Raw genomic sequence first — 25,160 nt, 5'->3', positions numbered from 1 at the left:
TCCAAGCCCTTCCGAAACCAGTCGAGGATCTAAATTGAGGTATCTTAAGAAGGTAAAATAATGAAAATACATATTTTGCGATGTTAAGAAATTAAACATCGCAAAATGAAAAAAATCCTTATTTTCAACTTGCGTATGCCTTAACAGTTTATCGAAAGGAAAAACTACCCACTCGTGATGAATGAATTCGCGTCAACAAATATACTATAGATACACGTGTCGGTAATTAGCTGAAGAGTATGTATAAAAATGGAAGTTGTAGCCGAGGCTCGTCGAAATGCTGAGAGGCGTCCCACCACAGAGAAATGTTATAATAATAAAAGCGCCTTTACGAATAAATAAATTGTTTCAATATTACGCGGTACGTATCTATAACTACGCTAAAACGCACGGAATACAATCTGGGTCATCACATATTCACTACAGAAATTAAAGTTTTATTTTGATACCCCGTTGTTGTGACCGTTGAAATTTCGCGCTTGCCCATTGCCCTTGCCCATTGATGCGCTTGCCCATTGCCCTTGCCCAGAGAAGTTTTAATCGGACATACGTCGACCACTAAGCATCAAGTACGACTGATGCTAAAATCAATCGTCCTTTGACAACGCCTAACGCCACTTTTATTATTATAACATTTCTCTGTCCCACCACCGATGGTTCGATGTAACGTCATAAATATTGAAATGCTCGCGAGCATGTTGCAAATGAATCGCCAGCCTTAGAGACAATAACTTAGATTTAAGTAATGGTATACAAATTAATGTCAAGATTTCAAAATAAAATCTACATATACTACAAGAAATGAAACGTATCTAGTCATTCTTATATGAATCTTCGCTCGATGACGATGAAAGGTCATCGTTAGATAGTAAAGTAGTCTCCGTGATTGATAGTCTCATCATTGAGTCTATCAACTCTTCCATTACGGAATCATTGAAGCTATCAGCGCTCAGGTGAAATGTGTTTGAAATTTCACTTTTGGAGGGACCGTCGCTACTAAATTCAGTTTCTTTGTATGTTGATAGTCGATTTTTCTGATGGTCAAAAGTTGATTGGTATCTGTTTTTGTAATTTATTCCTACAAGTGGGAACATTTCTCTTGTTGATTGTCGACGCAAACGGGTTGATGGCTTATTTTTATTCTGAAAAAGTTATTTTTTTTTAATAAAGTCTATTTTTTATAATAACATTGGGGCTATAAATAAATTGGAATCTATCCAATAAACATAGAAATTTTCATTAATAATAGTTCGATATTTTTTTAGAAAAACGCGATTTAACCTAATATTGGGTTTCAAACATGTTGAAGCATCATAAATGGATGCAAATTTGACAACATCAAAGTACAGGCGGACCTCAACTTTCGCACATTCGACTTTCGCACAATTCGCTATTTCGCACATTTTTCAAAAATCGTTTTTTTTTTTTTTTTTGGTGATAATGCAAAAATGTTTGTTTGCGTGCAATTGTTTCCCTCTCCTCCATTCCCTGTCACACTATAAAATGCGTATGAACGAGCCCGTACTGTGAAAAGTGTTACATCCTGCACGGCATAATGATGGATGAAATGGAGAAATCTTTGTCTTATTGGATAAGTGACCAAAATCAAAAAACTTCAATAATTCAAGCTAGAGCTCTTAGTTTGCATAAAGATTGGAAGGATAGACTAAAAGAAGATTCTAACACGGTGTTTCATGCAAGTCACGGCCGGTTTTCAAATTTTAAAACAAGATATTCTTTACACAATATTAAATTCACTGGAGAATCAGCTGATGCGGATGAAGATGCTGCAAAAGACTTTTTTTGTTCATTGTCCAAAATTATTGAAGATGGTGAATATTCCTCTAGTCAAATATTTAATGTAGATGAGACTGGTTTATTTTGGAAGCAGATGCCTAATCGTACATTCTTATCAAAGGAAGAATCAGTTGCCCCTGGTCATAAACCTTCTAAAAACCGATTGCTTCTTGGTGGAAATTTAGCTGGTGATTTAAAATTGATGCCAATGTTAATTTATCAAGCAGAAAATCCTAGAGCATTGAAAGGGAAAGATAAAAAATTGTTTCCAGTCATTTGGAAATCAAATAAAAAAGCCTGGGTTACTGCTTTAATATTTAAAGATTGGTTCACTTAACATTTTGTACCAGCAGTAAAGCAATATTGTGAAGTTAATAATTTACCATTTCAAATATTATTAATCTTAGATAATGCTACAGGACACCCAAAATCTCTACAAAATTTATATCCAGAAATCAATGTTGTGTTTCTTCCCCCCAATACTACGTGTCTCATACAACCCATGGACCAAACAGTGATAGCTACGTTTAAACGATATTATATGAGGTCGATAATGAATCAGGCCATCAAGACAACTGACATGGAAGGTGGGCCCACATTAAAAGATTTCTGGAGGAATTATAACATATGGAACGCAATAAACAATATTGGAGACGCGTGGGCTGAAATAAAAGAGTCAACAATGAAAGGTTCATGGAGAAAACTATGCCCACAAATGATGGGTGATATAAATTTTGATGAAACTCCAGAAACTATCACACTTGAAATAGTCCTCTTAATGAACGAACTTAACCTAGATGTTAACATTGAAGATATTAATGAGATGATTGAATCTCATTCTGAACCCATGACCAATGAATTTCTAATGGACCGGCAAGAGAACGAGAATGATATACATATTGAAAGTGAGGAAGAAGAACCAGAAGAAATCATTAATACCTTAACTATAAAAAATATGAACGAAGCTTTTACGCGTCTCGAAAAGTTTTTGAACATTATGGAAGACTGTGATCCCAATGGAGAACGAATATCTCAAGTACGTAGGGCTATTCATAAGAGTACTGTCTGTTACAGAACTCTCTATGAAGAAAAAAAAAATGTCATATTCAACTAACTCTTGACAAGTTCATTACGAGATTATAATTTGCCGTGCCTGAATGCGATCTTTTCCACCTAAGTGAGTGTAGATTATCGGATGTTATTTTAACATATGTATCTGGCAGCCTGCGCTCATCATTATTCTCTTAATTTGAATGTGATGTATGTGTGGAATCTTAATCTACTCTCTTCCATTTGGGCGTCGCTGTGATATTTTTTTTACTATTTTTCTTTTGCAGAATGTAAAACTAAGAATAGGATTTGAGTATTTTATTTACGTATTATTTTTCTTTTGTTTTTATTTTTTATTTTATCGTGTTTTTCTGCTTTTGCTTTTTTGCTTTTTATTTTATGTATTTACTTTACTTTTTAATGTACATATATAAATAATTTTTATTTAATACATACATTTTTTGCTTTTTTTTTTACATCCCTCAACTTTCGAACATTTAACTTTCGCACACATTTTCAGGAACCAATTGTGTGCGAAAGTTGAGGTCCGCCTGTATATTAAAAATAAATACAATCATACATATACATAAATATGTATTTAACTTTTAAAGTATGTATGTACATATAATATCTATATGGGTAATTTTGGATATGATTTGTGGATTTAAATACAATCTGAGAAATCTATTACACGTTTATAGATTTGAGAAGATCGTAGAAGGATTGTAAATAGGTTTTTGAGCTCTTTTTCCTATTATGCTGTACATTAACATTAGAATAATATAATACTATGATTACTGACCAAATTAAATTAAATTGTAAAATAGAAAATGATCAGTTATTAAAATAGATATAAGGTGTATTGTGAACATAATTTCGTAATAATAAAAAGCATTTTAAAATCAAAAATCAAGAAGATCGTAGTCGACTAGAGTAGCCAAAATTTTATAAGGCAAGTACGAGTCATGTAAATACATGAGTCAAAACGACCCGAATGTATGTACATACATACCATACATATGTATGTATATGATGACTCATGTAATATGTACATAATAACTGTATTCAGTGGGGACACGGTCGATTGGGCGCCCAGGACGATTGGGCGATCAGTGTTACTCGCCACTGCGACAATTGGACGACGAGACTGGCGGACACTGCGTCAATTGGGCCCTGCGTCAATTGGGCGCCCATCGCACTGGGCGATCATCGACTGGCCGACGGCGACCGGGCGACCAGGGCGCGTGGGCGACCACCGACACGGCCCGCTGGTGAAGTGGTCGCCAAGCTTACGTAAACTCTGCGTTTTGCAAGGAACGACCGCGAACGGAGCGTTATAGGAATTTCCGATGCACTGACAAATATTCTACCTACATACATATGCTTTATACCGCTTTATTTTTCGTTTCAGTTTTACCAATTTTTCGTAACAACACGAATCATACTATTAATTTTTTTCGCTATATTATATTACATTTGCTGGAATTTTATATTAAACGTACTTTTATAAATACATGTGTAGCACCTTTTCACAAAAAATAATTGTAAGATGACAAATCATATGTACCTACATATTCTCCAAAATAATATAAAAGAAAAATGATCGATTGAATCTTTCGCGCAGTGCTTTTAGTTTTTTTTCAAATGGACACACTTTTTTTTCTTTTAAATGTTATATTTCAGTTTTATCAATTGGATAAATTCACACTCTATTCTCAATTTTCTCAACACTGTATTAGTTATACATAATAACAAAATATTTTCTAATAGCGATTCTCAAAGTTTTCAAGATTATATTTTTTTTCAATGATGAAATACGTTTACGAAAAAAAAGCGCATACTTAAATTCGTTCGCGGAGCTCGAATAATTTTTTTCGGCTTTTCCCATAATTAAATTATTACATCGTTTACGATTCGCAGAGGCAATTCTCGAAAAAAATAGCTTTTTAAAGTAATTTTAAACATCTCCCGTTCTATGGTTATTGTTGAAAATTACATTGAGCCACAAAAAATCACGTTTTTTAGTTACCAGAGCGGAGACTAACCAATCTTTACTAACTTTGACCCACTGAATTCGAATATGATATTGATTTTTGCTGGTTGGTGATTGTTTACGAGATATGAGCGTTTAAAAAAATGCGCGATTTTTACAGTTTTTTGGCTTTTGCGGTCTTTAACTCAAAACCTAGTATTGCTGTGCTCAAAGTGAGTATTGGAATCAATAGTCAGATGTTTTTCCTATTGATTGTGATATTGCATTGCTTTAAAATACTTATAATTAATTGTCTAGCGAATTTTAAAAGTCAAAAAAATATTTTTTTTACGGATTTTTTCTCCGTGCTATTTTGCATTTATTTGGCAATTTTTTTATTTCACCTCGTTTATAAGGATTGGTTTTCTATTTCAATATTTTTTATTTTTATCTAAACGTACTAACTCGAGCGGTAATTGCAATTTAAATGCTTTCGTTTTTGTTGCTCAGTGTTATTATAGTCACATTAAAATCTATATGATAGTTTATAGTAATTAAGGCTCATTTCGTTTATCAATAATTTAATAAGGTATATTTTTACTAATTAATATCTTTCGCTTTTGTAAATTCGAAACATACATACATATGTATAACGAATTATGTTTACATCTATAACTGTCATCCAGCGCTCATCTGTTCATCTAATGTATAATTTCTTTAATAATATTTTATGCGTATAAAATATTACAAAGACCTTACAAGAAATTATATATTTTCAAATATTTGGACCGAATGAACGAACTCATTCAAAACGTTTTTTTTTTACTATGAGTGGCAGTTTTATTGCCTAAAGATAAATAATACCGCGTCTCATAGGCTAGGCTAGAGATGCTCTGCAAGTCATTTTGATAAAAGAGTTCTCAAAACGACTTTTGACAACTGTTTCTCGAACTACTTTTTTTCTTGATTGTTTTACATGACATGTTATACATACATACATATGTAAGGTTTTTCAACGGGTTTTTGCGGTATCATAAATTCATGGCCCTCAAATTTGGTTTCAAATAATGCAATGACGTAAATGATTTTATACCCTTTATCCTTTTATTAAATTCAAATTATTCTGAAAATATTTTTCATCACAGAGTAAATTCCAATAACTATTTTGAGGGAAGGTCTTGATTTCAAAAATATTTCGCATTTTAATTTAAGTATTTCATCCTCAACTAGTATTTGGTCTACATCCAAAAATTATTTTAATTTGATTGATATTTCTTCTATTTGTATTTCATCATTGAATGGGAATGACATGAATAATATTATATCCTCTATTTTTGAAAAATCTTTAAATCTATCAAACACATTTCGTAACTTATTAGCATATTGATCATATTCATGTGAGCTTCTATCGTAGATATGGCAGCCATATTTTCGAATTTGCATATTTGAGCTGGGCTCGTAAAAACTGACTTTCGACATTGTATTTTTGGTGATCAATTTAATATTCTCTATTTCTTCACCTTAATTTTTTCATTATAATCATCTGCTTCCTTTTTTTACCATTCATTTGACTAAAAAAATAACTGAACTTAAATAAATTATACAGTTAACATTAAAAAAGGAAAATATATACAAAACGTGTTTAAAGTATTGTCTAACATTCGAGAGTTTTTTTTTATAACTTTCTATTGTAGGGAGATATTTTCGTATCACATTTGAGCATTGAAGTAGATACTTCAATGAATTTGAGTCTTAAATGGTCAGTTTATTGTTATCAAAAACATACCCAACTAACACCAAACATTCGAGCGAGAATTAACCTACGTAATTATTTTTTTTCCTGTATAACTGTAATCAATTCGGCTGCGATTTGTGTTATTTAATTATTATTTAGTCGATCAATAGAGCGACTATCATCGGTTTGTTTGTTAAAAAATGTGGATCAACCGTAATAAATGCTTATTCCTAATCTTACGAAATTCCAAAATATGTAAAATTTGTATTCAAAGACATTTATTTATTTACATTAAATTAATTTTAGAATTGCTGGTATGTAGTCAATTCTAGAAACTCATAAATCGACCCGTTTTATTCGACCTTTTTTAATTTATTCCAATATTATTTTTTCAATATCGTATTCAAATTATTATTAATATTATTAATATATCACTGATCAAGTGATTTACTTTTACAATTTCTTGCTGGAAATTTGAAATCTGAACCGCTGTATTAGATAAACAGATGAGTGCTGGATGACCGTTATACATATGTACATATGTAGATGTAAACATGATTCGTTATACACGTACATATGTACATATGTATGTATGTATGTTGCTACTTTACAAAAGCAATAGATATTAAAAACCATGTGAACTGTATAATAGGTAAGTAAATACGAAATGAGCCTTAAATAATTTTGCAATCAATCCGTCGATTTTCATTCAGTATTTTTTTTTCTTCTCGAAGCAGGTTTTACGATTACCTACCAAAACAATGAAATAAATGGTCGGTCCCAAAATTGCAAACATTTTTCAAATGGACACACTTTTTTCTCTTTTAAATGTTATATTTCAGTTTTATCAATTGGATAAATTCACACCCTATTCTCAATTTTGTACTACACTGTAATAGTTATACATAATTACAAAATATTTTCTAACAGTGATTCATTCAACATTAGATGATATTTTGGACCGATCCCTTCAGGTACCGATCCCTTCGACAAAAAAAAGGGGAAGAACATAATATTTGATATTTTTACGATACAATCGTCTTAATGCAATACAATGCCTCTTTGGCCCTTCTGCGAACAAATTCTCTCATTGCCCCGAAAATATAAAAATCGATATTCGTACAAATTTACGTAAAAAATATTCGTACAAATTAAATGTTCAAAAATAAAAATATAAATACTTATATAATAGCGCGAATTGCATCGGCTTTCGATGATCTTAAAAAATATGGGATCAACCGTGTGATTGGTGCTTATTTTTAATCTTACGAAAATCCAAAACGTGTAAAATTTGTAACTCTCAACATTAGATCAATTCTAGAATCGCCAGTATTTAGTATATTCATCAAATCATAGTATTAATAAAGTTTTTTGATTTACTTTTCATTGATGAATAATGAAAATAAATATTAAATTGAAAATTTTCAAAATAACATATGTACATATGTATGTACATTCATACAACACACACATACATACATTGAAAAAATTATTTCCATGCTAATTATAACATTTGAAAATTACAAGGTTTATCTTAGTTTTGGACAAACCTCCTAAAACTTTTCCGATCGCTTTGAAACTTTGCCATTTTTTTTGGAATAAAAAACGTTTATTTTATCGGAGAGGTTTTGAAAAAACGATGAAAACCATTTCAGAATAATTTGAATTTAATAAAAGGATAAAGGGTATAAAATCATTTACGTCATTGCATTATTTTAAACCAAATTTGAGGGCCATGAATTTATGATACCGCAAAAACCCGTTGAAAAACCTTACATATGTATGTATGTATAACATGTCATGTAAAACAATCAAGAAAAAAAGTAGTTCGAGAAACAGTTGTCAAAAGTCGTTTTGAGAACTCTTTTATCAAAATGACTTGCAGAGCATCTCTAGCCTAGCCTATGAGACGCGGTATTATTTATCTTTAGGCAATAAAACTGCCACTCATAGTAAAAAAAAAACGTTTTGAATGAGTTCGTTCATTCGGTCCAAATATTTGAAAATATATAATTTCTTGTAAGGTCTTTGTAATATTTTATACGCATAAAATATTATTAAAGAAATTATACATTAGATGAACAGATGAGCGCTGGATGACAGTTATAGATGTAAACATAATTCGTTATACATATGTATGTATGTTTCGAATTTACAAAAGCGAAAGATATTAATTAGTAAAAATATACCTTATTAAATTATTGATAAACGAAATGAGCCTTAATTACTATAAACTATCATATAGATTTTAATGTGACTATAATAACACTGAGCAACAAAAACGAAAGCATTTAAATTGCAATTACCGCTCGAGTTAGTACGTTTAGATAAAAATAAAAAATATTGAAATAGAAAACCAATCCTTATAAACGAGGTGAAATAAAAAAATTGCCAAATAAATGCAAAATAGCACGGAGAAAAAATCCGTAAAAAAAATATTTTTTTGACTTTTAAAATTCGCTAGACAATTAATTATAAGTATTTTAAAGCAATGCAATATCACAATCAATAGGAAAAACATCTGACTATTGATTCCAATACTCACTTTGAGCACAGCAATACTAGGTTTTGAGTTAAAGACCGCAAAAGCCAAAAAACTGTAAAAATCGCGCATTTTTTTAAACGCTCATATCTCGTAAACAATCACCAACCAGCAAAAATCAATATCATATTCGAATTCAGTGGGTCAAAGTTAGTAAAGATTGGTTAGTCTCCGCTCTGGTAACTAAAAAACGTGATTTTTTGTGGCTCAATGTAATTTTCAACAATAACCATAGAACGGGAGATGTTTAAAATTACTTTAAAAAGCTATTTTTTTCGAGAATTGCCTCTGCGAATCGTAAACGATGTAATAATTTAATTATGGGAAAAGCCGAAAAAAATTATTCGAGCTCCGCGAACGAATTTAAGTATGCGCTTTTTTTTCGTAAACGTATTTCATCATTGAAAAAAAATATAATCTTGAAAACTTTGAGAATCGCTATTAGAAAATATTTTGTTATTATGTATAACTAATACAGTGTTGAGAAAATTGAGAATAGAGTGTGAATTTATCCAATTGATAAAACTGAAATATAACATTTAAAAGAAAAAAAAGTGTGTCCATTTGAAAAAAAACTAAAAGCACTGCGCGAAAGATTCAATCGATCATTTTTCTTTTATATTATTTTGGAGAATATGTAGGTACATATGATTTGTCATCTTACAATTATTTTTTGTGAAAAGGTGCTACACATGTATTTATAAAAGTACGTTTAATATAAAATTCCAGCAAATGTAATATAATATAGCGAAAAAAATTAATAGTATGATTCGTGTTGTTACGAAAAATTGGTAAAACTGAAACGAAAAATAAAGCGGTATAAAGCATATGTATGTAGGTAGAATATTTGTCAGTGCATCGGAAATTCCTATAACGCTCCGTTCGCGGTCGTTCCTTGCAAAACGCAGAGTTTACGTAAGCTTGGCGACCACTTCACCAGCGGGCCGTGTCGGTGGTCGCCCAGGCGCCCTGGTCGCCCGGTCGCCGTCGGCCAGTCGATGATCGCCCAGTGCGATGGGCGCCCAATTGACGCAGGGCCCAATTGACGCAGTGTCCGCCAGTCTCGTCGTCCAATTGTCGCAGTGGCGAGTAACACTGATCGCCCAATCGTCCTGGGCGCCCAATCGTCACGTACCGATTCAGTAGTGTGCTGCCATAGGTTTGCACCGGCTCCAGAGCCGGTGCGAACGAAACGTTTGCCAGCTCTGCAAACAAAAATATTTTTTTCGTTTGCAGAGCCGGTTCTTAAAACATGGGAACAATTTTTGTTGTATCCTGAAAAATGTATAGATAATGTCAATATGTGTTGTGGCGACTTTCTGAATATTCATTAGCAAACATATGTATATGGTCATTAAATCAGAGCGAAAAACGCGAATTTTGAATTTTTATCGATGGACCTAGTGAAAATATATCGTCTTATCAAGAGAACAAACAACGTCCGTATCAAGTGAGTTTTATATCAAGTCCGTTTTATTTTGACGAAAATTTTCTTGATTATCTTTACTAAATAAATCTTCGCCTCTAATTGCATTGCTTTTGTTACATATAACTAATGGCGGCTGGTGAACGATTATGTACATTGAGAGTTCAATAGTTCCAAAAATTAAGACGAAAAAAAAGATTCTTTCAAACACAATGGCGATAACTAACTACCTGTTCTAAAGGTGCGTCTACGCTAGAGAGCCGAGAACGAGCGGAGCACGAGCCGAGCACAAATTCGTGTAGTGTGGACCGACTTACAAGCCTCGAACGAGCGCGCTTCGAGCGTTTGGCTCGTGCTCGAGTGCGCTCCGCCTGTTGTCGGTTTTTTGACGAACACAAAAGGATTTGCATCGCGCTCGCAGTGCGCTCGTGGACGTGTTGAGTGTAACAATGCGCGGCACCTTGGCTATCCTACCTCTAGTCATAACACTCATAACTAGAGGTAGGACCGGAAGCGCGCCGTCTATTGTTCCATTATTGTAAATGCTTTGTAAAAAAGGTTCGGCAAACCTTTAAAAATGCATTTACAACATGTGAACAATGGACAGCGCGCTCTGGGTCCGCTCTTTACTCATAACCAGAGATCGGCGGCAAATTTATTTTGTCCACAAAAAAATGTCAACCTTTTTTTTTACCCTTTGTAGGACAATAGTGAACCATTTTATGCGGGCAAAAGATACTTTTCCGCCGATCTCTGGTCACAACCATATTAACACACTTGTGAAGAGTCTCGGTTCTTACAACAAAATTACCAAAACACAGTCTGCCTTAGATGATTGACTTTAGAGTCTTTAGTTAAAATTATGTATAAAATATGTAATGAGCGTTTACAAGGATTGTAAATAGGTTTTTGGGCTCTTTATCCTATTATGCTTTATGTGTATATTATGTGTATATTAAAATTATATAATACTATAATTACTAACAAAAAAAATCTAAAATAGAAAATAGAACTATTAAAATAGATATAAGATATATTGTGAACATAATTTAGTAATAATAAAAAGCATTTAATAAAAATCATAGTCAAGCATGTCTCCGAAATGAACATTGTTGAGCTAATGCTAAACGAGTGAGAGTATTTAATGACTCAAAATCTATTAAGAATGAGTATGGAATATAAATAAATATATTTGACTGTAATTTTTTATTTTTTTGATTTTATTTTTTCCATAATAATTAAATGTCAATGATAAAATCCGGGGCAGAAGGGTGCGGGGTTCAATGAGATGCGAGGTGGTTAATCAAATTTTAGCAACACACACTGCTTTTATCCATGAAAACTTACACATGTACGCATATGTAATTTTATGTATGTACATATATGATGTCCAGTCGAAATCGCTCGCTACATAAGCGCCAGACATAACCGCACAAGAAAAAACGTCGAGAGACATAACCGCACGGCGACAAAACCGCGCTACAAAAATGAAAATACCAATTTGGACTTCGATTTGATTAATATAACTGAAACATAATCTATAAGTGAATTTCAGCTTTCAACGTTACCTTAAGCAACGCACGGGGGAGCGGGTGGTGACGTCATTACGCATGCTACGTAATGACTAGAGTACGGGCCCAAGGCGCGCCGCTCATTGTTCAATTGTTGTCAATGCTTTGTAAAAAAGGTTTGGCAAACCTTTAACAATGCATTTACAACATTTGAACAATGAACGGCACGCTGGTTATCCGGGATTTAGTAATGACGCTTGTATCCTACCAGTTGTGCGACAGAAAAATAAAAATTTCCGCCGCGTAATGACGTCACCCCATGCACCCCGGTACGTTGCATAAGTTGTCATTGACAATAATCTATATTTACTAATAGATTATTCTTCAGTTATATTAATCAAATGGAAGTCGAAATTGATATTTTAATTTTTTCATACCTTCTGGCGCGGTTTTGTCGCCGTCGGTTATGTCTCTAGTGGTTTTGTAGCCGCGCGGTAATGTCGGGGCGGTTATTTCGGAGCGCTTTTGACTGTCGAGCAAAATCTGGGTATGTATATTTTGTACATACATATGTATACTTTGAATTTGATGTTTACATTTTCATTATAACGTAAAAAATTGATTGTGTGAAAAACTGAAATCGACTGTCATCAATTTCAGAACATTGTTTAATTTCGTGTTATGTTTGATATAAATAAAAAAATATTTTCTTACCAGGTTATCTGCTATCGGAGCATTGTTTTTTCGACCGCAAATGCTGAATCTTTTTTTGAATTGACTTTTGAAATTTTCCTGTTAAAAACAGTTATCAACTGGTTAATATTATACAACACATAAATTCAATCGAAATATTACTAACATTAACATCTTTGACAACTCTATGAAAATTAAAACGATGGGCTTCCGCTGTTCAAGTTATTTGTTCAAGAATTAAGGCAATTTCAATCGAAACATATAACATATACTTATACATACATACATATACAAAATAACACTCACGTTATATAATCCGTATATGAACGGATTGTAGCAGGAGTTACTCATAGCCAACCAATCACAAGCAAAGAAAATAAGGTTTATGTACTTGAAACTGGAAAAATAAGAAATATTATTAAAATCAATTTAATTTCACTATTTTAAAAGTAAACAAATAAAAAAGATGTACGATTCAAAATAATAGATGTAATTTGAATATTCTACATATTATATAAATGATGATTTAAAAATTATTATAATTAGGTAAATTTCTAATAAGTTTTCAAAAAAAATTGTAATTCTACATTTTCTCACTTATTTATCTGCGGCAGAAACATCTGCAAAATGTTATAAAATTGAAGTGGTAACCAGCAGATAATAAATATTGCCACTACGATAACCAGCATTTTGATAACCTAAAAATATAAGTTTAATTTAATTTTGCATATTTAAAAAAATATACATATATTTAATCTATGTATATATGAACTTTTTTTTTATTTTGAATCACATTTGCATCCCTGGATTCTTGGGCATTTCCAGGAACTCTTGACCCCCACAATGTTGTTGCCAATGAGTAATATTTTTGTGATATTAAAAAAACAGGCACCGCGTACTAAATATTGTTTTAACAAAAGCAATGTAAATATAATTAAATTTAAAAAAAATCGTTTTTATTGATGAACGGCCATATTGGTATAAACTCAAAAGTAAAATTTCCATTTAAGAAATGTGATTAAAAAGTTGCTAAAAATTTTACAGCTTTTCTTTCATACCCTTATAGCTGCTCACCAAACACTAGAAGTATCCAAAATTTTAGATTTCATCTGATAACTATTTTATCGATGAAATATTATAATTACCTGTACCAAAAACAGCACGGTTCGATATACTGTCATTGATTTCGGCGTCAAGTTTACTAGGTCACAGAATGGTTTCAATTGAACTTGATTAGTTTCTGCTGAAACAAAAATTTGAACAAAAACTACCCTGAAGTGAATTATGAAAACCAATCCACATGACTCGAGCCCAACATATTAGATGGGCTGAAAAGTTCGTAGGCTGACACATAGATGGCGCTACTAGTATTAAATCCATATGAATTTTAGTTAGCCCTAACCATCAAAAGACACGTGTATAAATTTTGGTTCCACGACATAAGGTCCAAAGCTATAAGATCCAACGACAAGGGCACCACGAAAGAAGATCCACCCGTTAGAATGCCCACCTGCTAAGTGATCCAGACAGTAAAAAGCCCAGATAATAAAACGTCCGGTTTAAACGGTTTAGGACCCTGCTTAAAAATTAATGTTTGCGGTCTTAGTTGAGAGACCCTGCTTGCGTAATATTTCAAGGCACAAAGAGTATCAAATAAATTTATTCCCATTTATAAATTTATCATGTTTAAATGGCCGACAATTTCAATACAGTAATTATTTTCGAAAACGCATTTAAAATTTATTGAAAAAATTGATTTTGCGCTGAATTGTCGATGCGCTGAATAGATTGGCAGCACCTGACTTGATGTCAGGTGCTGCAATGATTTAATCCAACATTATTATTATGTATATTCGGAAAATAATTTTAAAAAATTAAACCCGGTTGACCACACCTGACTCCTAATTCGATTAATTCGCCGAGTATGCTATCGAATATTATTGTTTGTTGTATTGGGAAAATAATTTGAACCTTAATGTTTTATTATCAAATGCAAAGTTTCATAATGATGATTAGCGAACCTTAGTTCAGAAGCTCTGCATACGTAAAAGTTTGGATTGCTAAAAAAAACTATTTGAAAAAAAAATTGCTGCCCGGCTTAGAAACCCTGCTTAAAAATAAATGTTTGCGGTCTTGACTCGATGTCAGGTGCTGCAATGATTTAATCTAACATTATTATTATATTCGGAAATTAATTTTAAAAAATTTAAACCCGTCGAGTATTCAATCGAGTATCGAGTCAAATTGACTCGATATCCGATTTATGTAAATATGGAGCGTTTTATTAATCATTATTACTTTATCTATGTTTTATATTATATTTTCGGACTTTTTACGGCTGGACCTTTAAAAGGGTGGATGTTTTTCGGTTGGACGTTTTATTATCTGGGCTTTTTAATCTCTGGATCACTTAGCAGGTGGGCATTCTAACGGGTGGATATTCTTTCGTGGTGCCCTTGTCGTTGGATATTATAGCTTTGGACCTTATGTCGTGACACGATAAATTTTACAGCTGTCGTACTATTAGTTTGTGAGGTATAGCATTTTGAGTGAAGCAACTTTTATTAGTTTGAAAAAATGGATAAAAAGGAATTTCGTGTGTTAATAAAGCATTGCTTTATGGCGAAAAAAAAATACTATTGAAGCCAAGGCTTGGCTTGATAAACATTATTCCGACTTTGCACCAGGAAAATCAACTGTTGAGAAGTGGTTTACTAAGTTTAAACGATGCACGAAGTGAACTCCCCAAAGAGGATGTTACCGACGAAAACATCAAAAAAGTCCACAAAATAATTTTGGATAACCGTATAGTGAAGTTGATTGAGATAGCTGAGACGCTAAAGATATCAAAGGAACGTGTTGGACATATCGTGAATGAATATTTGGGTATGGGAAAGCTCTGTTCAAAGTGGGTGCCGCGCGAGCTCACAATCGACCAAAAACAACAACGAATTGATGATTCTAAGCAGTGTTTGGAGCTGTTCAAACGTAATAAACCCGAATTTTTGCGTCGATATGTGAAAATGGATGAAACATGGCTCCATCATTTCACACCGGAGTCCAATCGACAGTCAGCGGAGTGCACGTTATGAAGTGACTCCAAAGCGTGGAAAGACGCAAAAGTCGGCTGGCAAGTTATGGCAACAGCATTTTGGGATGCGCATGGTATAATATTCATCGACTATCTTAAAAAGGGAAAAACCATAAACAGCGACTATTACGTAGCGTTATTGGAGCGTTTGAAGGATGAAATCGCGGAAAAACGGCCCAATTTGAATAAGAAGAAAGTGCTGTTTCATCAAGACAATGCACCATGTCACAAATCAATGAAAATTATGGCAAAATTGCATGAATTGGGCTTCGAATTGCTTCTGCATCCACCGTATTCTCAAGATCTGGCCCCCAGCGACTTTTTCTTGTTCTCAGGACTCAAGAGGATGCTCTGAACAGAAATCTTGCGCCGATGAAGAGGTAATCGACGAAGCTAAAGCCTATTTTGAGGCTATAAAATCGTACTATAAAAATGGTATCGAAAAATTGTATGACCGCTATAATCGTTATATCGCCCTCGAAGGCAACTATATTGAATAATAAAATCAAATTCTAACAAAAAAAAGATTTTTTCTATGCTAGCCTACGAATTTTTCAGCCCATATATATATATTTATATGTACATATATATATATATATATATATATATATATATATATATATATATATATATATATATATATATATATATATATATATATATATATATATATATATATATATATATATATATATATATATATATATATATATATATATATATATATATATATATACATATATATATATATATATATATATATATATATATATATATATATATATATATATATATATATATATATATATATTATATATATATATATATATATATATATATATTTATATGTATATATACATATATATATATATATATATATATATATATATATATATATATATATATATATATATATATATATATATATATATATATGTATATATATATATATATATATATATATATATATATATATATATATATATATATATATATATATATATATATATATATATATATATATATATATATATATATATATATATATATATATATATATATATATATATATATATATATATATATATATATATATATATATATATATATATATATATACATGTATGTATGCATACTACATACCCATGGTAAATATAAAATTATAGAAAAATACATAAGCATAAAAAAATTTTTTTTTTCTTCATCATTCTGTCTTCATTTTCTCTTTGTTTTTACTATATTTTGAAACCTAATTTAAAAAAAAAAAACTTATTGAATTTGTATTCTAGTTAACATATATATATATATATATATATATATATATATATATATATATATATATATATATATATATATATATATATATATATATATATATATATTTATATATATATATATATATATATATATATATATATATATATATATATATATATATATATATATATATATATATTTATATGTATATATATATACATATATATATATATATATATATATATATATATATATATATATATATATATATATATGTATATATATATATATATATATATATATATATATATATATATATATATATATATACATATATATATATATATATATATATATATATATATATATATATATATATATATATATATATATATATATATATATATATATATATATATATATATACATGTATGTATGCATACTACATACCCATGGTAAATATAAAATTATAGAAAAATACATAAGCATAAAAAAATTTTTTTTTTTCTTCATCATTCTGTCTTCATTTTCTCTTTGTTTTTACTATATTTTGAAACCTAATTTAAAAAAAAAAAACTTATTGAATTTGTATTCTAGTTGACTTTATCGTCACAACAAAAATATCACAATCATTTCTTCTTATTATTTTTTTTTTATTGATCCACGCTTATTACAAAGAGTGGTCTAAAATTTAAATTCGATGATTTTAAATGATGCCATTATAATCAGTTGAACGATATTATATTCCACACCAAATCGTCACAAATTAACTTTATAGATTCTATTAAGATTTTCGACATTCACACATAAAATGTGAATTTTATTTAAAACTAGCTGAACCTTAGCATGCGTTGAAATGCCATAATAACGCATCCAATTCACGTTCCCGTTCCCGTTCTCGTTCCCATTCCCGTTCCCGTTCCCATTTGTCGGAAAAACACAGGGAGCGAACACATTTGAAATTATTGCGTTGCAATGACACTCATTCCCGTTTTTCCCGTTTCCATTCCCGTTTTTTCCCGTTTTTTTTTCATAGTAATCTTCCCGGACATGCACACAACAAATCCTCAAAGTTACATTGTAATCGGTTCAGTGGTTTAGCAGCCTATTCGAGACACACACACACATACATTCATTTTTATATATATATAGATGAACTTCCACACAAACCGTTACTAGTTATTATACTATTACTCGGTATTATACTAACCTTCATCAACATAATCGAAAACTTTTGTCACCCTTAAGGCGTAGAGCATGGGGATAGCCAAAAGTACTCCCAGAAACCATATTGCAGTGATTATTATTCTTACTACTCTTTTTGATGGTCGAACACTAAAATAAAAAATGTTTTGTAGCATTTGACAAAATCTTTTTAAATCAATTTCTTGTATTATTCACATGCTGTCGAAAAGATGTTTATGAGTAAAGTGAAAGTCAGCAAATAAATCTTAAATCGCAAATTTTACTAAAACCATAAACGATAAAAATAAACTCCTCGATTTTTTTAGATTTCGACCAAACGTAGTTCAAACTTAGTAGGTACATAAAATATTTCCATTTGAGCCTTGTCCTAAAAAGTTTGAAGACCCCCGATTTAGTAGGTACCCTTGATTTACATATAACAGTAAATTTTGATGTTCACAATCTTCATCTGAAGCCAATTTTCATACACATGTGTATATTATGTACATATATTCTCGTAAGCTATAGATATTACATATGTACATATGTACCTAGATGACCTAGCGCAGGGGTTCCCAACCTTTTTGGGAAATGGGCTGATTCGGAATTTAAAATGTAGGCCGGATGAAAAAATATCTTATTGGTATCGAGTCTGAACAAATTTGCACTGGTTTAATAATTTTTCATATGGAATTTATACCTAATTTATGTATTAAGGGTACATCGAAAACACCAAATTTTGGAATTTTATAACAGCTTAAGTTAGAAAAAACATTCTGTATCATGGGAAATCCGTAAAAAATAATATAAAAATTATTCGCGTTGCCGTCCGCCAGCCCAAAAAAATTTGTGAAAATCGTGATTTTTACCGATTGTTGAAAGTTTTTTTCTCATTTAAACACCACTTCATTGATTTATTTTTACTTGATCTATGTAAATAAAGTTTTGTGATCATGCAAAAATTCTAACTCTATATTTTAACCGATTTGAACTCAGAATCGATCACTGATCACGCTTTCATGTTTTAGAAAAAATGTGTGGGTATGTGATTTTTTTTACACCGTTTGTCCTATCGAACTGAAACTTGGTATCAGGTACCAAAATACTAATTGATACCAATTGATACGACGTAAATTCTCAAACTTCTAAGTCGACAGTGGTACTGCCCTTATAAAGTATCCTTTTTTTACATACCTCCTTTACGTTTCACATGGCTTTCGTGTTAGTGGTCATTTTTATCTCTTATCCGATCGTTTTTTAAGTTTATGGATTCAATTATCTCCCAAACCGCTCAACAGATTAGACCGAAATTTTTTATGTGCAATAAAAATTATAAATTTTATACACTAATATTCTTAGCACAACCGGAAGTAGTACTTTTACACTAGAGAATCGAGGTTTTTTATTTTTCTCAGAATCCTTTGAGTGCATTGAACTGTGTGTGAATGTGTACATATGTATGTGTACGTCATTATTGAATTTTTTTTTACATCTTATATTCCTCAAATATGTACATAGATAAAGTCATGAGTTGGTCACATCCAAATTTTTACTTGATCTACATATATAGATAAATGTAAAAATCTTACGTAGGATGATTTTTCGCATTGCTAAAGTATGGACGAAATCTGAAAATTTGTCGCGCATGACTTAAACGCCATTTTCGGTTCGACATGTAAAATAATTCTAGAAGCTGATCGGTTAAACGTGATCGATATATCGGTTTAATAAATTTCATTTTGAAAAAAGTCTGATACCGGTGGCCGTCACTGCATCTAAAGTCGAAAAATCGAAATCTTTATTCTTGTTCGTTTACCATGCATACATATTGAGAACAGGTAGTATGTATATATATTAGTGGCGTGCGGTAAAATTTTCTCTCTTTTTGTCGTACACCCTTACTTAATGTGCGTGAGCAGGGTACAAGAGAAACAGGCTGTTCCTCTTGTATTCTGCCCGTGCACATTATGTAAGGCTGTACGACAAAAAGAGAGAGAATTTCACCGTACGCCACTGATATATGTTATACATATATACATTCATAGTACCGTTTACCATGCATACATTCTTTTCGATCTTTCGACTTAAGATCTTTCGATTTTCGATCTTTGCTTTCCGATATTTTCTTTTCGATCTTTCGGCTTTCGATGCAGTGAACCAGACCCAATACATTTTTTTTTATTTATTCAAAGTTTAGACCATTGCAGCATTACAGGAATTCCTAATGCGCCACAATGGTCAAAAATATAGCAGAAAATAAACAAAATAATTACTAAAGAAATTAGACATGACAACAATAAAACATATATTTACACAAACGACACATTTAACACAATCATAAAAATAACAAGCAATATAATAGCGGATTATAATAATAATTACAAATTATAAAAAACAATAAGAAGAGAATGTCTTATAAAAGAAAAAAGAGAAAGAAAATAAATATAAACATATTTATGTACATACATATGTATATACATACATATACACAGATAAAAATACATTTATACATAATCATAAAAAACAATAGCAATTAATAATAGCAGATAACGTAAAAATAAAATATACATTTGTATGTACAGTCGCGGTTTCGGAAACCGGAACACCATAGAAAAATGTGATTTTGCGTGAAATTTCAGTGATATTATATCAAATAAACAACCAAAGTCATTAAAATGATATATTATATCATAGTGCTTTATTTTAACGACAATCGTTAAGAAAAGAAACAACAACAAAAAAGGTAGGGAGAATTTTAGTCCGATCCGGTTTTTATGGCCAAACGCAGTCTCCACAGTTGAATGAAATTTTGAATGAAAAAACACAGTTGAGCGTAAGCTTTTAATTTTATTAGTCACATGGTACTATTTACAAATTATAAAAACTTAATTAATATTTTGTTGCTGCTCCTTTTAATTTTATGACGGCTTTTATACGGTTAGGCATAGAATCTATTAAGTTTCTTAAAATGTCGATGGGGAAGTCTTCATACTATACTTTTTCTATGGTCTCTTTTAATGATTAATGGCTAGACACATTTGTTTTACTAATCCTATATTTAATAGCCATCCATAAATTTTCAATTTCAAATCGGGACTATTCCTGCAAATAAACCCGAACCTAAAAAAAAGTAACAAAAATATTTCAGTTTTTTGATCGAAATATTATAAATTACATATCATTAAATAAAATTAATACTCACTAATTTAGCTCGATGACAAAGGGCAGAGTCATCTTGGAATATGACATTATCAGAATTTGAAAGATAATTTTCCATTAATGGGATAAAACTTTCTTCTAGAATTTTTTTATATGCTATTCCGTTAATGGAACCTTGCAAAAACTGTATTCGACCAATTCCATAATAAGAAAAACATCCCCAAACCATGTGGCTTGGGGGATGCTTCACCCTCTTCAGGTTACATTTTTGGTCGAATCTTTCTCCAACTTTTCTTCGAACATACGGAAAACCATCGGAGCTGAGAGGTTAAATTTTGACTCATCAGAAAATATGACTTATCGCCAATCCGATGTCGTCCAATTTTTGTGATATTTCGACCACTCTAATTGGTTTTTCATCATTTTCTTCGTAAGTAATGATTTTTTCGCAGGTTTCTGAGCGTGCAGTCCAGCTTCTCTGAGTCGTTTTCTAAAGGTTACATCACTAATTTCAAATTAAAATTGATCCGAGATCTATTTTCTTATAACTACAGCAGTTTTGGACCGTTGCCGTAAAGATAATAGAGTTATCAGGCGATCTTGTCTCTCAGATGTGCATCTTTTCAGTCCTGTCCCCTTCTTACGAGCAAAAGTTCCAGAATCCTTTTTCTTTTTCATTATTCTTGACACAGTAGATACAGAACGTCCCATTTGTTGAGAAATAGATCGCAATGAATGTCCAGAGTCTGCCAAAGCCGCGATTTTTATATTCTCCTCCAATGATAGTTGAATGTATTGTTGTATGGTATTTTTATTTTCAACGATTTCGATCCGAACGCCTCGAAAACTTACACTAAACTGAACTGAAATCGTAGAAAATAATCATATTTAAAAGACCCGTTCGTTAAAAACCACACACCTAAAGGGACAATATTTTTACTGCCCAAAAATCGTAAAATCACAAGTGTTCCGGTTTCCGAAACCGCGACGGTATGTATGTATGTATGTATGTATGTATGTATGTATGTATGTATGTATGTATGTATGTATATATATATATATATATATATATATATATATATATATATATATATATATATAATGTAAACATATATATATATATATATATATATATATATAATTAATATATTTTTACCTCATAGGATACAAAATGGCCTTATGACGATCTATGGCGATTGCTGTCAACGTGAATATGCTTACATTGACGCTGACCGTTTGGAAAAACGGGCAGAGAGGACACATAATTTCAGGTAACTGCCATCTTTGGAGAAGGGCTGCCTGGAACTGTGAAAGTAAGTGTAAAGCAAACAAATTGTACTTGTACTGTTGTTAGTACAAAACAGGAGCCATGACATAAAAAAAGCGATCGGAAGTAGAAAGAGGGTCAAAATCAGGTCACAAATTTCTGACGGTTGAGAACTTCAGCTAACTCACCAAGTGAAACTAATACACCAATCTGGCATAAAATAAGTAATATACATATATAAATAAAAATAATCTTTCGAAAAATTTAATAGGAGATTTAAAATGAAAATTGTATTTTACTTAAACACATTTGATTTACTTTATAATATTTTAGTCATGGATTTGTGTGTATTTCGTGCACTTTTTCATATGTTTTTCATATGAAAAAGTACCTCAACATATATGAAGATTTGAATACATATATGAAGTTTAGTGACCATGTCAAAATTCGAACTTGAGATTTTGACTGATTCGAAATCAGAATTCATTACTGATCACATTTTCATTATCTAGAAAAAATGTGTGTCTGTGTATTTTGGGGATTTTTTCAATATTTTATTTTAATACCGGTAATACCAAAGTTTGGTTTTTGGTCCGATTCAGGTTCTACTGGTATCTGTATTATCGGTATTGTAAACCCTAGTATCTTATATACATATTTATGTTCAATTTAGATTCGAGTGTATGTATACAAAATTGCAAAACCGAATTATTACATATTATAACGCATATTATATTGAAAATTTTATAAAATAGCTTACCTGGAATGGAATGCTGAACAGGCCAATAATAATATCAGCTATTGCCAAATTGGCAATGTAATTGTTTGTTAGAGTTCTCATGTTTTTGGTTGAACAAATTATCCAAATAATCATTCCATTGCCAATAACAGCTAAGAGTGAAATCAACGCATATAATGAGGACAGGAAAATGATCAACCCTGTAGTTGGCTGGTACAAGTCGTCAACTGCTATATAAATTTTAAACATTTTTTAAGGTAAGATTTTAAGTTTTTAAAGCAAGCAACCAAAAAAAAAAAAAAAAATATATATATATATATACATATATATATATATATATATATATATATATATATATATATATATATATATATATATATATATATATATATATATATATATATATATATATATATATATATATATATATATATATATACAGTGGCGGACTGGGACTGAAATTAGTGCATGCCAGGAGTTAAAAGGGGGCCCCCAGGGTTAAAAAAATTTGTCCCCCCCCCCCCCATATAACAAAATTTTCTTCTTTCCATCACGCTAAAAATCAAGGGTAAAAAATAAATAAAATTTTCAAAAATGGGAATAAACAAATTTAGGTACAATAAAAACGGCAAAAGCAAAATAGATCCATAAATTACATTGTATATTTCGTTTTAATCCTTGTCCTAGGTAAATAGAATGCATCATAAAATAATGCGGCATAAAACCGGCTTTTACTTTCGGTAGAAAACAATCAGGGACGTCATTTCAGCTTTTTCTTGGGGAGGGCAGGCAAAGATTTGTCAAATTGAATTTTTTTTCAAAAAATATTTTTTATATCGGAATAAAAATGGAAAATATTCTTTGCATACACTTTATTGAGTTATAAATATGAAAAAAATAAGTTTATTTTTGAAAAAATATTATGTAAAGTGAAAAAAGCGCCGCAGGCGAAAATTTTTTTCCAAAAATCTTCACATAATCGATCACTGATCACGTTTACATAATATAAAAAAATGTGTGCGGCTCTGTGTGTCTGAGTGTGTTTCTGTGTGTCTTTTTATTATTTTTACTATTTTATATATGGATATGTATGTAAATAAAAAAATATTTTTATCTCAACCAGAAGTAGTACTTTTACCCTATAAGATCGAGGTATTTTTATTTTTTTCTCGGAAACTTTTGTTTCGACGTATTCAACTGACATTTCATATCTATAATTATAAACCTAATGCCAAGTTATATATAAAATTTCGTGAACACCCGTTAACCGAAAGTGACAGTTTACTCCTGTTGGCTGTTTACCGGATTTTTCTTCCACTATTTTAATCGACCCTTTAAATATGTCTGCTCTTCACGATTTTATGTATAATTCCTTGTATCAATGTGATGAAAATATAATTAAAAAAAATCGTCAAATTTAATTAACCAGAAGTGGAATTTTTTCCTCTTAAAAAAGTCAAAAAAATTTTTTACCACACCCCTAAACGTATCAAGCTGAAAATTTATATTTGTATTCTTTGTGTACTAAATTTGATAAGGTATTGGTCAGAAAGCAATTTTATTAAATAACTAAAACTTTTTTTGGACCGAATCTGTTACACATGAAGTTTAAATTCATCTCATTCGTTGTTTCGTGAGAGAATGGACGTCTGCAAATACATAAAATAAAAATACGACAAAAAATAAAATCAATTGTGATTGAACCGATTCAGTAAAATATTAATTTAAAATCTTTC

General features: G+C 30.8%; 1 protein-coding gene across 1 annotated transcript; it reads right to left on the bottom strand.

The window, feature by feature from the left end:
• Positions 1 to 812: 812 nt before the first annotated feature.
• On the bottom strand, positions 813 to 23,673 carry LOC143916769 (RYamide receptor-like). Its single transcript, XM_077438019.1, has 9 exons — positions 23,446 to 23,673; positions 22,575 to 22,723; positions 18,285 to 18,409; positions 13,872 to 13,966; positions 13,499 to 13,624; positions 13,324 to 13,424; positions 13,033 to 13,123; positions 12,748 to 12,825; positions 813 to 1,142 (listed from the first exon to the last, which is right to left on the bottom strand). Exons 1-9 carry the CDS (start codon positions 23,671 to 23,673, stop codon positions 813 to 815), a joined length of 1,323 nt encoding a protein of 440 aa, XP_077294145.1.
• Between the last annotated feature and the right edge of the window lie 1,487 nt (positions 23,674 to 25,160).

The sequence above is a fragment of the Arctopsyche grandis genome, chromosome 1, assembly GCF_051622035.1.
Source record: "Arctopsyche grandis isolate Sample6627 chromosome 1, ASM5162203v2, whole genome shotgun sequence".
In the NCBI taxonomy this organism is placed as follows: domain Eukaryota; kingdom Metazoa; phylum Arthropoda; class Insecta; order Trichoptera; family Hydropsychidae; genus Arctopsyche; species Arctopsyche grandis.
This window is presented reverse-complemented; position numbering and strand designations above follow the sequence as displayed.